At 34.6% G+C, this 13352-nt stretch overlaps 1 protein-coding gene across 9 annotated transcripts in view; it reads left to right on the top strand.

Moving 5' to 3' along the window:
• Window positions 1-13352, top strand: part of PICALM (phosphatidylinositol binding clathrin assembly protein) — a 105601-nt gene that overhangs the window by 69776 nt on the left and 22473 nt on the right. For 3 of the 9 annotated variants that reach the window (XM_039217035.1, XM_039217033.1, XM_039217040.1), the window contains exons 13-17: window positions 1881-2030; window positions 9456-9563; window positions 12087-12218; window positions 12313-12343; window positions 12515-12614. In XM_039217035.1, coding sequence (XP_039072966.1) covers window positions 1881-2030; window positions 9456-9563; window positions 12087-12218; window positions 12313-12343; window positions 12515-12614 — 521 coding nt within the window. The remainder of the gene's footprint in view (window positions 1-1880; window positions 2031-9455; window positions 9564-12086; window positions 12219-12312; window positions 12344-12514; window positions 12615-13352) is intronic. The other 6 variants (XM_039217034.1, XM_039217032.1, XM_039217039.1 and 3 more) reach the window with 3 other exon arrangements.

The following is a 13352-nucleotide window of genomic DNA, read 5'->3' as shown; positions in this document are numbered from 1 at the left end:
TTCTTTTCATCCATTGCTCCATTTATTGTGGAGTGGAGGGGTGGGAAAGATGTTAAATGTGATCATTTGAGTGTGAATACTACATTAGTGAACTTTGATACATTTGTAGCACTTTATTTTGGGGTGTGAATTGATGTTCTGTAGAAATGCTTAATTCCCAGAAAATAATTACACAGAAATACAAAAAAATAATATAAAAATTAAAGTTTCATAAAAAGATTCTATATAAGCCACTGACCTCAAGATTTTTTTTTTGTATTTTCCTTTTTTCAACAGTTGTAGGATTTGAATTTATTGACTTTAGGGAAAGTATGCTTATAGTGAATGAGCTGGTCCTTAAAATCTTTGCTGTCTTACTCTATCATACAGTCTTAGAGTAAAATAAAGTGCTTAGTATACTATTTTGTTAAGTGAAGATCACAAACTAGACAAGGATAGGCAAGAATAAGCTGCTGCTTAAAAGCAGAGAAAGTACAGGTTAAAAGTATTTTTGTTGCCTTTTATTTTTTTGTCTCCCCGTTTACTTAAGGTAGGAAGAGTGGCTTTCAGTCATTAGAATGATGATTATCTTGAATGAGGTATAGGTATAGTAAATATCTGTTTCTAAAAATAACTTTAGAGGTAATAATATATACCAAATAATATATATTTGGTACCATTCTAATATGGAACAATACTTTTGTTATTCAACATATCTTTTTATTTTTATTTTTTAAGTTTATTTATTTTGAGAGAGAGACTGCAAGAGAGAGAGAGCTTGCGCACGCAGATGGGGGAGGGGCAGAGAGAGAGGGAGACAGAGAATCCCAAGGATGCTCTCCACTGTCATCATGGAGCCCCATGCAGGGCTCCATCCCAGGAACTGTGAGATCATGACCTGAGTCAAAATCAAGAGCCAGATGCTTAACCAACTGAGCCATCCAGGTGCCCCTTCAGCAAATTGTTCAAAGCCTTAATGATTTGGCTTTAGAATCCTTAACTGGACTTTGAGAGCGGTTCCCAGTTTACTCAGTGGACACCACTCTTTTGTCTCTGTTCATTTTTCTAAAATTCCTTTCCTTTTTCTAAATCATAAGAACCTTTCTTCATCTGTATTTTTAGTTTCCTACCTCTGAACCTATACATAAGTTACTCCCACTTGTTAGAAATACCCCCTGATCCCTGATTCTTTTTGTTTTGAAATTTTACTTAATACCACACACATATTGGTTGTTCATATCTGTTATTTGTGTAAACAGCTATGCCATGAAAGCCAATATATTCCCACCTAGGTCAGGGAACATGACCAGGTCAGGTGGCTCTTTTATAGATGCATTTTGGTTTTTTCTCATTTTTAACTATCTGACTATTTGCTTCCTGATATTTGAAAGCAGATATATCTTTAGTATGCTGCCAATGGTTTTTTAAAATGTTTTTGCAATTTTCTTTCTTTCTTTCTTTTTTTTTTTTTAACATTTATTTAGTTTTGAGAGATGGAGACAGATCATGAGCACGGGAGGGGCAGAGAGGGAGAGACACACAGAATTGGAAGCAGGCTCCAGGCTCTGAGCTCCCAGCACAGAGCCTGATGCAGGGCTCAAACCCACGAACTGTGAGATCATGAGCTGAGCCAAAGTCGGATGCTCAACTGACTGAGCCACTCAGGCGCCCCAGTATGCTGCCAGTGTTAATTGGACATGTAAATATTTTCTTCTGAGGATTCATTTTGAAATATTTAAATGCAGTTCTACCATCTTGATGATGATGATTAGATATTTTGCACTAAGATTAATAAACAGTAATATAGCTACTACTTTTCACTTTGCATCTTTTGACTAATTACAATACTAATTAATTTACTTCCTTTCTTCATTTTGCTGTAATGCACTTGGACTGCACAGATCCTTTCTCTGCTACTATAGATGCTGTTGATGATGCCATTCCAAGCTTAAATCCTTTCCTCACAAAAAGTAGTGGTGATGTTCACCTTCCCATTTCTTCAGATGTATCCACTTTTACTACTAGGACACCTACTCATGAAATGTTTGTTGGTAAAGTACCATTTAACCTTTCTTTCCAATTGATGTTTATACTGCCTAAGTATTTTCTTACGTATTCATTGATTATTTTTAAGGCACTGTAATAATTTTGGATTTTAATATCAAATTTTAAAATAAACTAAATAATGTAGTGAGATTTTTAAAATGACACTAGTATCCCTAATTTTATTTAATTGAAGTTTTTAGGAAAGAAAATTTCCTTTGAAGTTGGGCTGTTTTTTGTATTTTGTTCTCTATCATATTAGTGTGATGCTCAAGCTGTCTAACATCGTTTGCCACATTTTATTAATTAATTCGGAAAGTTGGTTGTAGGGTAACATCTCTTAAAACTTACTGACATGTTTATGCATACTTCTATTTTTTCCATTTGTGTTTGGGAGGGAGGGTGGTTAATCACTCTTAATAGCTATCTTAATTTTTTTAAAACTGTGAATAGTATAATGTTAGATTGCCTCAAATAAATACATACTGTCTGTCTCATTCTTTTGTGTTTTTTTAAGTTTATTTATGTATTTAGAGAGCACATAGGCATATGTGAGCAGAGGAGGGGCAGAGCGAGAGAGTGTGTGTCCCAAGCCAGCTCTGCACTGTCAGCACCATGCAGGGCCCCAGCTCATAAACCCTGAGATCATGACCTCAGGTGAAATCAAGAGTCAGTTGCTGAACCAACTGAGCCACCCAGGTGCCCCTGTCTGTCCCATTCTTAAGGGTTTCACTTCATTGTTAGCCTGGAGATAAATGACAAGTAGAAAATGAAAAACAACTTGACTAAATTGCCCTTAATTATGGTATAAAAATCCATAAAAAGGTAAAATTTCACTCCAGAGTTAATACAGGGAAATATAAGTTTTTGAGTATTTACTAACCTGAACTTAATGTTTTTGAACCCTGCTAAAAAGATGCTAAACATCCCTTAAAAGATAGTGAAATGTCTTTTAGTCAATTCAGAGAAACAGCTAAAGATGATGCAAGTTTAAATCTTTGTTTAAAGCAACGTGCATAAAGTCATCTGTGTATCCTAAAGAGATCACGTGGCCACGTTCTGAACATTCTGTTTTATATAGCTAACGGGGCAGAAGAGAGGTGACTAGAAAACAATAGTTGGGGATTTGAGAGTTACAAGACAGGTGCTCTAGTTATATATAACTAGTCTCATAGCTCTAAATTACAGTAATTGACTACAGTATTTCCTTCATGTCATTGTAAAACATTACAAATTAAAAAGTGGTTGAAACTAAATTTCACATTCTGTTACTCTTTAGAAAATTTGTGAAATACAGTACCTTATTTGCTTGGTAATAAAGGGTTACTAGAGTTATCCTTTGTGGTTTTCTAATAACTTTGTATTTATGCTTACTGAATTTACACTAGTATGTATTTAGTAAATATGGCTTCTTGTGTCATCTTAAGCTAGTTGCCTTAATTTTGGAGTATGAAAGATATCTTTGCTTTGGGGCAATAATTTCCATCTTTTAAGTCAGAACAGTCCATGTGCTTCAGGCTGTCAATCTTCTATTCATCCAGGAGGGTTAGAATGGAAGTCAGTAACCTTAAGTGCTAAAGGCCATAGCTATTTCACATTGATACAGAAGCAGAGTAAAAACATAAAGCCATTCAAGGAAAGTCCGTAACAAAAGGAATATACTAGAAATTTCATTTTCCTAATGTTTCTTAAGTTGGGGCCTGTGGGTTGGGGCAAGAGGAAGACCATAAAGTTTGATGGCTATATACGCCAAGGTGAGTAGGTGCATTTGAAGATTAAAATGATAGAATTGGTGATTTAGGGCTTGCAGAGACCTCCAGAGAATGTTTGGTCAAGTTCTCAACTCTCATATTGGTAAGAGAATTATTATCATTTTCTGGATGGGTCGCCTGAGTCCCAGAAAAGTTAATAAACTAAGAAAACCCAGCTAGTAGGAACAAAAGCTTGATGCAGGAGTCCTTTAGCTTTGGTCTACACTGCCTTATGGAAGTGTGGACTTTATTTAAATATTTACATCCTTTGAGTGCAAATAGTACAAATGAAAGTATAAATTATATTTAAGAAAAATCTGTCAGGTTTTTGTCATTAGCAAAAACTTAATTATTACTTAGTACTTACATTTTTGTAAAAATAAGTACAGAATGGGAAAATAAAAACCACTCATGTCAACCATTAGATATTAGTCTGGAACAAGGATCAGCACATTTTTTCTTAAAGGGTCAGATTATAAATATTTTTGGGTTTTGAGCCACATAGTCTCTGTTGTAGCTACCAGCTTTGTCTTTATAGCATGAAAGTAACCATAGAGAGTACATAAACATGTGTTTGGCTGTGCTCCAATACATTTTTATTTACAAACACCTACAGTTATAGTTTGCTAATGCCTGTCTTTAGAAGAGCCTTTTTAATAAGACTTCTAATCCACATTAAAAGTTTCTGAAAAGTCGGTTGTATAATAATTCTAACAGTTTCTTATTCAGAGTACTAAGAGCATGAAAGGACCACCCAAAATATGTCATTCTTAGAGATACATTGTCTAATTAGCCACTGGCTGCATTAATTAATTAAAATTAAATGCTTAAATAAAATTAAAATTTTTACATATTTAGCTTTATTAGCCACATTTCTGTTGTTCAGTGGCACATGTGACTTGTGGCTCCCGTATTGGAGAGAGCAGATTTAGAAAACATTTCTGTTACTAGAGAGTTCTTTCGGATAGTGCTGCTCTAGAACAGCGGTCAGTAAACTTTTTGTGTAAAAGGGATAGATAGTAAATATTTCAGGCTTTACCAGATACATAAAATCCCTGTTGTATATTCTTCTTTTGTATTTCATTTTTTAAAACGCTGTAAAAACGTAAAAACCATTTTTAGCTCACATGGCCTTGTAAAAATAGGCCACTGGCTGTAATTTGCCAGCTTCTGCTCTTTAGGATTTAGAACAACCCAGAAAAATCAGAATAGCTACATAGACACCCTCTAACCCTTCCAGAGGAGGATATTGATCTGATAATGTGATGCTCCCTGTACTAAGTAAGTAGCTAGACCATATTAAAGCAAGAAGAGTGGGTTGTGGTCCCACCTATGCCATGTCTGTGACCTCATTCAGGCTTCTTACTTAACCAAAGACATCAGAAGACATGTTAATATTGACAAAAGCCAACTGCTTCTTATTTCTCTAAAGAAATACAGTGTTGGTTATTTCAAAAATATTTTGCGGATATATTTTAAATATATCCATAATGGAGACAAGTGCTTTGTTGTTTTTTTTGTTTTGTTTTGTTTTGTTTTTTTTTAAGAAAGTTGTAATTTGGAGAACACTAAGAGCTTGGACTCTCCTGTTTTTGTTTTGTTTTGTTTTGTTTTTACTCCATTCTATTCTTAACTGTTCCTACTCATTTTTCTCTTTTCCTTTTTTTCCTGTTCTTTTTTTCCCCCTGTGTATGCCTTGTCAGATTCTTTTTATGGTACTCAGGCTTATCCTAATACTGTGCTTATGTGCCATGAGCCTTCTACTGTACCTGGTTTATTTGGAGGTGGGTAATGGTATCTCTTAAGGTGATCTATTTATGCAGGAGGGAGCTCCTATTGTTGTTTTCTTTAAAATAAGGTTTTTTTCTTAGTTTTGTAAGAAAAATTAAAAATTTTTTTTAAAAAATTAAAATAAGGTTTTTTCTTAGTTTTGTAAGAAAAATTAAAAATTTAAAAAAATTAAAAATTAAAAAAAATTTGCCTAATTTTGTTTGCCTTATTTAAACACAGGATTGTTTTGTGAGTGGATGCTTGTCATCTTCCTACTTAAGCTCATACTCAAAAGGTTCACATTTTTAGAGGAATTTATAAAATTTTAATATTACAAGCTTATGGAATTTAAAGCCCTTTGTAGGGATGTTAGTGAGAGAACACTAAGTAATTTTGACTTGAGCAGTTGTGGCACAGATGTAGGGAGATTCTGCTGGAAACAAGTGTGCTTTTCCAGCACTGTGCAAAGACAGTAGAAAAGGGAAACAGTTTCCATAGAAGCATGGCCAACTTGATACTCCTATTTCTGTCTTTGCAAACATATTCTAGGCCAGTGCAGTAGCAATGAAAACTCAAAATCCGGCTGTTTATTGTTTTGTTTTCTCATAGGAGTTGTTTATCATAGGTCAGTTGGCATTAAAAAGTGTGTTTGATACAACTAAAGAATTGAGATTACCAACTGGCAAAGTTGGACATGATTAAAAGGATTTAAAAATGAAACTTATGGGGCACCTGGGTGGCTCAGTTGGTTCAGCATCTGATTCTTTATCTCAGCTCAGGTCTTGATCTCAGGGTCCTGAGTTTGAGCCTTGTGTTGGGGTCCATGCTGGGTATAGAGCCTACTTAAAAAAATAAATAAATCAAAAATGGAATGTATGAGGATATTTGATGGAAAATATGTGTTTAGAATCCAGTGAATTTGCATGAGTTCCTTTTTGAATTCGTTTACTTCCTTCTCTGTAGGACTTGAAGCAAGCATTTAACCTTTCTAAGCCAATGAAAATTGGGATAATAATGGCTAATAGGATTTTAATGAAGTTTACATATATAACTAACGTCTGGCACTATGCCTGGTACATAGCGTTATTATTAAAACCATCTTGTGTAGATCACTTTATATTTCAAATGGATTTTTTACTCAACTTACTCTTTATCAGATACAGTCTTAACCCTTTTTTCATTGCTTTTAGGTTTTGAAATTACCATGGGTTGTTCACTTTTTAGACGCAGCATTTGCTATGAAAAGCTTGAGAAGTTCATACAACTTTAATAGTCCTGATGAATAAACACAATTATTATAGCTGTAGTAATAAAATTGTCTTTTTCTACCTACTAGTTTATATAAGATGAAATATTTGGGATAAACTGAAAACCCCTAAAAGATTTTGGAATCAGACAATTTGGGGCTTAAGTCTTGGTTTTACCACTTAATTAAATCATTGACCTTGAGTAAATTGTTTAATATACTATCTCATGAGGTTGGTGTGAGATTTAAATAATAATACTCTTTATAAGGCTCTTGGATAGTGTTTAATAAATAGAAGTTAGTTTCACAAAAAGAATGAAGCCTAATTTATTTTGGAACTACACCAAAATCTGTTAAGAAAATGGTAAATTTTTCTGGAAGGTGTTTGGAATGCCTTTTTGTCCCCGAAGCTTGTTCATCTTGTACCTTTCAGTTAATTTATTATTGTCCTCCTGAGGTTTGCCCTGCAGGGCAGTGGTTTCTAAATGTTAAACTGTGAATTAGTGCTGGTTAGTGGCAGTTTTCATTGGGTTTTGGTGAAATGAAAGAGTAGGCAGTTCAATATTATGATTATTTTATACAGTTAACCTTGTCTCAGAAAACCTGTTCATCTTTTTTTTGTGTGTTTTTAAATTTTCCTTTTGAAATGGTGATCGTAGTTTTTTTTTTTTAATCTTTAAGTTACTTTTAAAAATTAAATCATTACAGTCTCCCAAAAAGTGACTTGGAATAAAAGGCCATTAAGTTGATAATGTTCATTGAAATGATAATGCAGAACTCTTAACCTTCAAGATGTTTTATACACATTCCTTACTTAAAAGATTGTTAACTTTGAAATATGTTGCTTGCTTCACTGGTAGCCAGTCAACTATTACAATTTACTAAAAATAAGTCTTTTTATTTTTAACACTTATGTATAGCTAGAGACTTTTTAAATTTGAAGTACTAGCTCTGGATTACTTTACATCCTTTCAAACCTTTCCTACTTTTAGGTAATAGTATTGTAATTCCACAGATTGATGCCCTTAGGTACCTTAGGAAATGACTTCTCTCTTTACACATAGTCACCAAATTCTATAAAGCTAAGACAAAATAGCAAGAGAAAATAGGACTTTGATATGCTATCCTCATTATAAATTCTTGTTTCATGTATTTTCTAAAGTTTGGAAATATAGCCAAGATACTGTTTCCACAATGATTTAAAGAACAGTATGTATACTTCTTACGCATGGGTACATAAGTAAGTCTGGTAGATTTTTGTCTTTCTTGAGTAGATATGTCAGTTCTTGGTTGTTAAGAGTTAGGAGAAGAACCAGTGAGCCCATGGCATAATTCTTAAATAGCTTGTACACTTTAAAATACTGTGAAATTGTTAAGTCTAGAAACCTGGGAATGGTCATATTTTTTTGAATGAATGGTCATATTTATATACTAAATTATTTTGTATTTTTATTGTATTTGTGTTCTCATTGTATGACCACTGTCTTTAAGAGTAGTTAAGTAATTATGGAATAAGAACATTTAAAAAAATTGGTGCACTAGGGGATATTCATGCTAGCTATAAAATACTACTTTTAAAGTAGGAGTATTGATGTGTATCTGCTGTGTGAGTCATTGATAAGTTCATTATTCTAGCTTCTCTGTCTTTGAGGACATTCGTGGACTTCTCACCAAGTCTTATCCTACTTTTTACAGTTTTCTTAAAAAGCAGTCTTTTTAGTACAATATCATTGTGCTTTATATCCTGGTGGTGTACATTAAGAATTCAAAGTGAGATTCAGACAGACTGAAAGTCCTTTTATAGAAAGTTGAGGGAGGGATAAGAGCCCGTATTTGGGACGAAAAAGGTTAATCTTTCCCTAATATTTGATAATCTTCTAATACTAGTTGATATATAATATAATGGATATATTATGTTTATATTTATATAACTATATAAATAATATATGTGTATATTTGTGTGTGTATATGTATAATATCGTACATATAATATCATACATATATACACACACACATTTTGACTTCATAGAATTGAGAGGTAAAGAAAACGTTATTTATGATAGCCTTCCACAAAGTAAAAGAATTCCTTCCTTTTACTTGCTAGATGCTAAACTGTTTTCTACTTGGAGTATACTCCCCAAATCATGTGACAACCCTAATAATTTGTAGATTATTTTAATTCTTCTTTTCAAATCCTAGAAATTCAGAACCTCGCCTCACAAAAATACAACCTTTCACAGTTTTTGAAATCATCATTTGTTACCTTAGGATAGCTGGTTTCAGAGATACGAGCTGGGTGTTGGCTTAGTACCACCAGCATCAGTGTCACAGATAGGAAAGAAGGTTTCCTATTTATGTTCTGGTATTTCAGATTTGAATTAGGTAAATTGGCATGTTTAATTGTATAGTTGTCCACTTCACTGTTAAAGTAGCAAATTGAAGTTAGAGAGTGGTCAGGAGTTGAACATGGTCTCTTATTTTTTGGATATTCGAAAAGCATCTGGACACAAGAGGGACATAATGTTAAGAAACATTTTGCTTAAAGGATTGGCCTTGTTTTTTGTTGAGGGAATTTATTGCTTTTTCCATTCAATTGTCGTCATTATTAAGAGCTCTAAAGTAGAGTTAGTGAAGAATTGAACTTTGTCCATTTTGGTTTTTCTTAGGATTCACTCCATCTCCTGTTGCGCAGCCACATCCTTCAGCTGGCCTTAATGTTGACTTCGAATCTGTGTTTGGAAATAAATCTTCCAACGTTATTGTCGATTCTGGGGGTAAGAAACAATTGTTTGTTTTATTTTAAGTAATTTATTTACTTTGAGAGTGCATGTGTGAGCAGGAGAGGGGCAGACAGAGAAAGAGAGAGAGAGAGAATACCAGTAAGACTCTGCAATATCAGTGTGGAGCCCAGTGCAGAGCTTGAACCCATGAACTGTGAGATCATGACCTGCACTGAAATCAGGAGTCAGATGCTTATCTGACTGAGCCACTCAGGCACCCCAATTGTTTTATTAACATCACTATAATGTTCTCATTTAGATTCTGTATATGGACAGATAATAATACTCCTCTGAACAGGTATACATAGATTAAATTGGGGTAGCCAAATTTACAATTTACTCTTTTCCCAACCAGTAGATGAGAACTTCAAGGGATTTTTTTTTTTTTAATGTTTTATTTATTTCTAGGAGAGAGAGAGAGACAGCATGAGCAGGGGAGGGTCAGAGAGAGAGGGAGTCACAGACTGAAACAGGCTCCAGGCTCTGAGCTGCCGGTCAGCACAGAGCCCGACGGCGGGGCTCGAACCCACGAACCGCGAGATCATGACCTAAGCGAAAGTTGGACGCTCAACTGACTAAGCCACCCAGGCGCCCCAAGAACTTCAAGGGATTTTTAACTGTTACCTTTTTCTTAGTGTCAGTTTTGGGAAGATTTTGTTTCTCCCAGACCTAAATGAATCTTGCTCAGATTAGACAAAGTTGCTAGTGACTAAATGTAGAGTGTGCTTTGTAATCATTACAATTTTTACCTTTACTGAAATGAAATAGGCTTTTTTGAAAACCTGTGCTACCTTGACTTGCTGAAATAGTACACACATAGACAGCTAGAATGTATCAGATCTGTGGGGGCTTTTTCTTATTTTAAGGATGATTGTTTTTATAGTATGCTTGTTCATTTGCCGTTAAAGAACTATAAATTTGTAGAGCCAGGTTTCCATTCGTTTTCATTTAATATCTTGTTAATTTGAAGTTTGTAAAGATTAATAAGAGTTTACGTAAAATTGACTATTCTCACAATGGGATGACCTTTGATTTTAGTTAGTAATTAAGTTCAAGCTATTTAAAGAAACATATTGAGATGTTTTTAATTTTATATATAGTTAGTTATATGTATAAAAAGTAAGGAAGCTTCCAAAGAATATGTATGGACTAAGAATTTATATTTTTTCTATGTACTAATAGGTTTATAATTTTATTTTTTGATGCATTTGACTTTCTCCTTTTGAGTTTGTTTTTCTGGAAAAAAGGATAAAGGAAGTAGAGATCAACTGTTCATAGGTTATAAATCACCATTTTTGGTAACTTTTCTTTTTCAAATTCTCTGTTATTCCTACATCATGCTATTTTGAGAGAGAGAGAGAGAGCAAGAACCAGAAAGCATGGGCGGGGCAGTGAGAGAGGGAGAGAGAATCTCAAGCAGGCTCTGTGCTAATAGACAGAGAATCCCACTGCAGGGCTCAAACTCACGAGTTAGGATTTCATGACCTGAGCCAAAATCAAGTCTGATGCTTAACAGGCAGGGTGCTACCCAGGCACCCCCTAGATCATGCTGTTTGAATTCTTTGGTGGGTTTGTTTGATTGGTTTTGCTTTACATTCTCTTCTTGCTTTGGTAGAGAACCTTAAGGGATTTTATTTTATTTTATTTTTATTTCTAAGCAATATCCTAGTTTACTAGATGGTTTCATGAATTGGGGCATAAGATTAGCGGTTTCTTAGGTATAATTTATGTCAGCTGTTTTTTAGATAGAAGAAAAGTGATCAAGGGGTTCATTTTCACTTGCTTCTAACATACTAGTTTACAGATACCTTACATTCTCCACGTTGAAGAATGTAAAGAAGTCTAGAAGACATTTCTTAGAAGAAAGACTTTTCACAGTTATAGAGATGTATTTCTTATCTATATTTCTTCAGATATAAGTGAGTCTTCAGAAAATTTTGCCAGTGAGGGAGAGAATTACATTCTATTCCTTTCTGTTTCACAACTTTGAAATAAAAGTTTTTTACCTGAATGCTTCTTTCTTCACCCCCCCCCCCTTTTTAAATGTTTATTATTTATTTTTGAGAGAGAGAGAGGTAAAGAGAGAGTACGGGCAGAGGGGGAGCAGAGAGAGGAGAGACATAGAACCCGAGAGCAGAGGGAGACATAGAACCCGAAGCACGCTCCAGGTGCTGAGCTATCAGCACAGAGCCTGAAGCAGGCCTCAAATCCACGAACTGTGAGATTATGACCTAAGCTGAATTTGGACACTCAGCTGACTGAGCCACCCAGGAGCCCCTTTCTTCATCTCTGTTAACCTTAATATAATTTGGCATGAAGTAAGACATGCCTTTTCATTTGGTTCACTTTGGATTGATGAGTTTCTCCCTTGTCCATTTAAGGGCATTTATTAATGCCCCATTTTCTGGAGGACTTTTCCAGCAAACAGACAAGTAGAAAAGGCAGAGAACTCCTTTAGAAAGCTGTAGCACCAAAAAGTCCCTTACATATCCTATTTCATCTGTTTGTAACTTTAAGGCTTTGATGAACTAGGTGGACTTCTCAAACCAACAGTGGCCTCTCAGAACCAGAGTCTTCCTGTTGCCAAACTCCCACCTAATAAGTTAGTATCTGATGACTTGGATTCATCCTTAGCGAACCTTGTGGGCAGTAAGTATTCTTCGGATTCTTTTAATCTTCTTTAAAATCAGCTATATTAAAAATGAGTCTGGTTTTTAAATACTTTCTTTTTCTCCTGTCATAGATCTTGGCATTGGAAACGGAACCACTAAGAAGTGAGTTTATTTGTATTAATGCCTCATGTATCATGTATAAGTTAATTTGGCTTTCATCTCAAAAGTATGTGTGGAGATGTCAAATCTACATCTTTTTGTTCAATCTAAATGTGTAGTAAAGAACGTTTATAATTATAGACATTTAGTGTCTTTACTTATGTTTATTTAAAGTGATGTAAATTGGAGTCAGCCAGGCGAAAAGAAGCTAACGGGAGGATCTAACTGGCAACCAAAGGTTGCACCAACAACCGCTTGGAATGCTGCAACTATGGTGAGTTGAAAAAGCTCACAGTAACACGAATAACTTAGATGAATGTGTGACATGAAAATGTTTTTAAAATGATAGCTGTAAGTGGAAAAATTGTTTATTCAGTTTTAGAAGTATAAGAAACTTGTGTTTTTTGTTTTTTGTTTTTTTTTTTAAGGAATCTGTTTGACTATATTTGCCAGGTACATTTTAGTAGCTAACATTTATTTAAAGATTCCTTTGTGCAGGAATCATTCAATAAATAATATGTGGCTTTATTTTATATAATCCCCAAATTAACCTTCCATGGTAGTAACTTATAGTGTCCTAAGGTTCAGATGAGGAAATGGAGACATGGAGTTACTACATAATATGCCTAGGCTCCCAGAGTTCTTAAGTGATTGGGTAGATTTTTAGAACCCAGGCTGCCTAACCTCAGAGCAATTAATGATGTTTTTAAAAATCTTTTTTAATGTTTTTAAAAAATTTATTTCTGAGAGACAGAGATAGCATGAACAGGAGAGGGTCAGAGAGAGAGGGAGATACAGAATCTGAAACAGGCTCCAGGCTCTGAACTAGCTGTCAGCACAGAGCCCGACGCAGGGCTGGAACCCATGAACCATGAGATCATGACCTGAGCTGAAGTCGGATGCTTAACCGACTGAGTCAACCAGGCGCCCCGGTTAATGATTAATACTCTTAATCATTACCCTCTGTTGCTGGTCTCAAATATCATTACTTATCTAGAGTATAAAATCTTTT

Source organism: Hyaena hyaena, unplaced genomic scaffold, assembly GCF_003009895.1.
Source record: "Hyaena hyaena isolate Hyena2069 unplaced genomic scaffold, ASM300989v1 scaffold_667, whole genome shotgun sequence".
Taxonomy (NCBI): domain Eukaryota; kingdom Metazoa; phylum Chordata; class Mammalia; order Carnivora; family Hyaenidae; genus Hyaena; species Hyaena hyaena.
The sequence above is the reverse complement of the archived record's forward strand: the minus strand, read 5'-3'. Positions and strand labels throughout refer to the sequence as shown.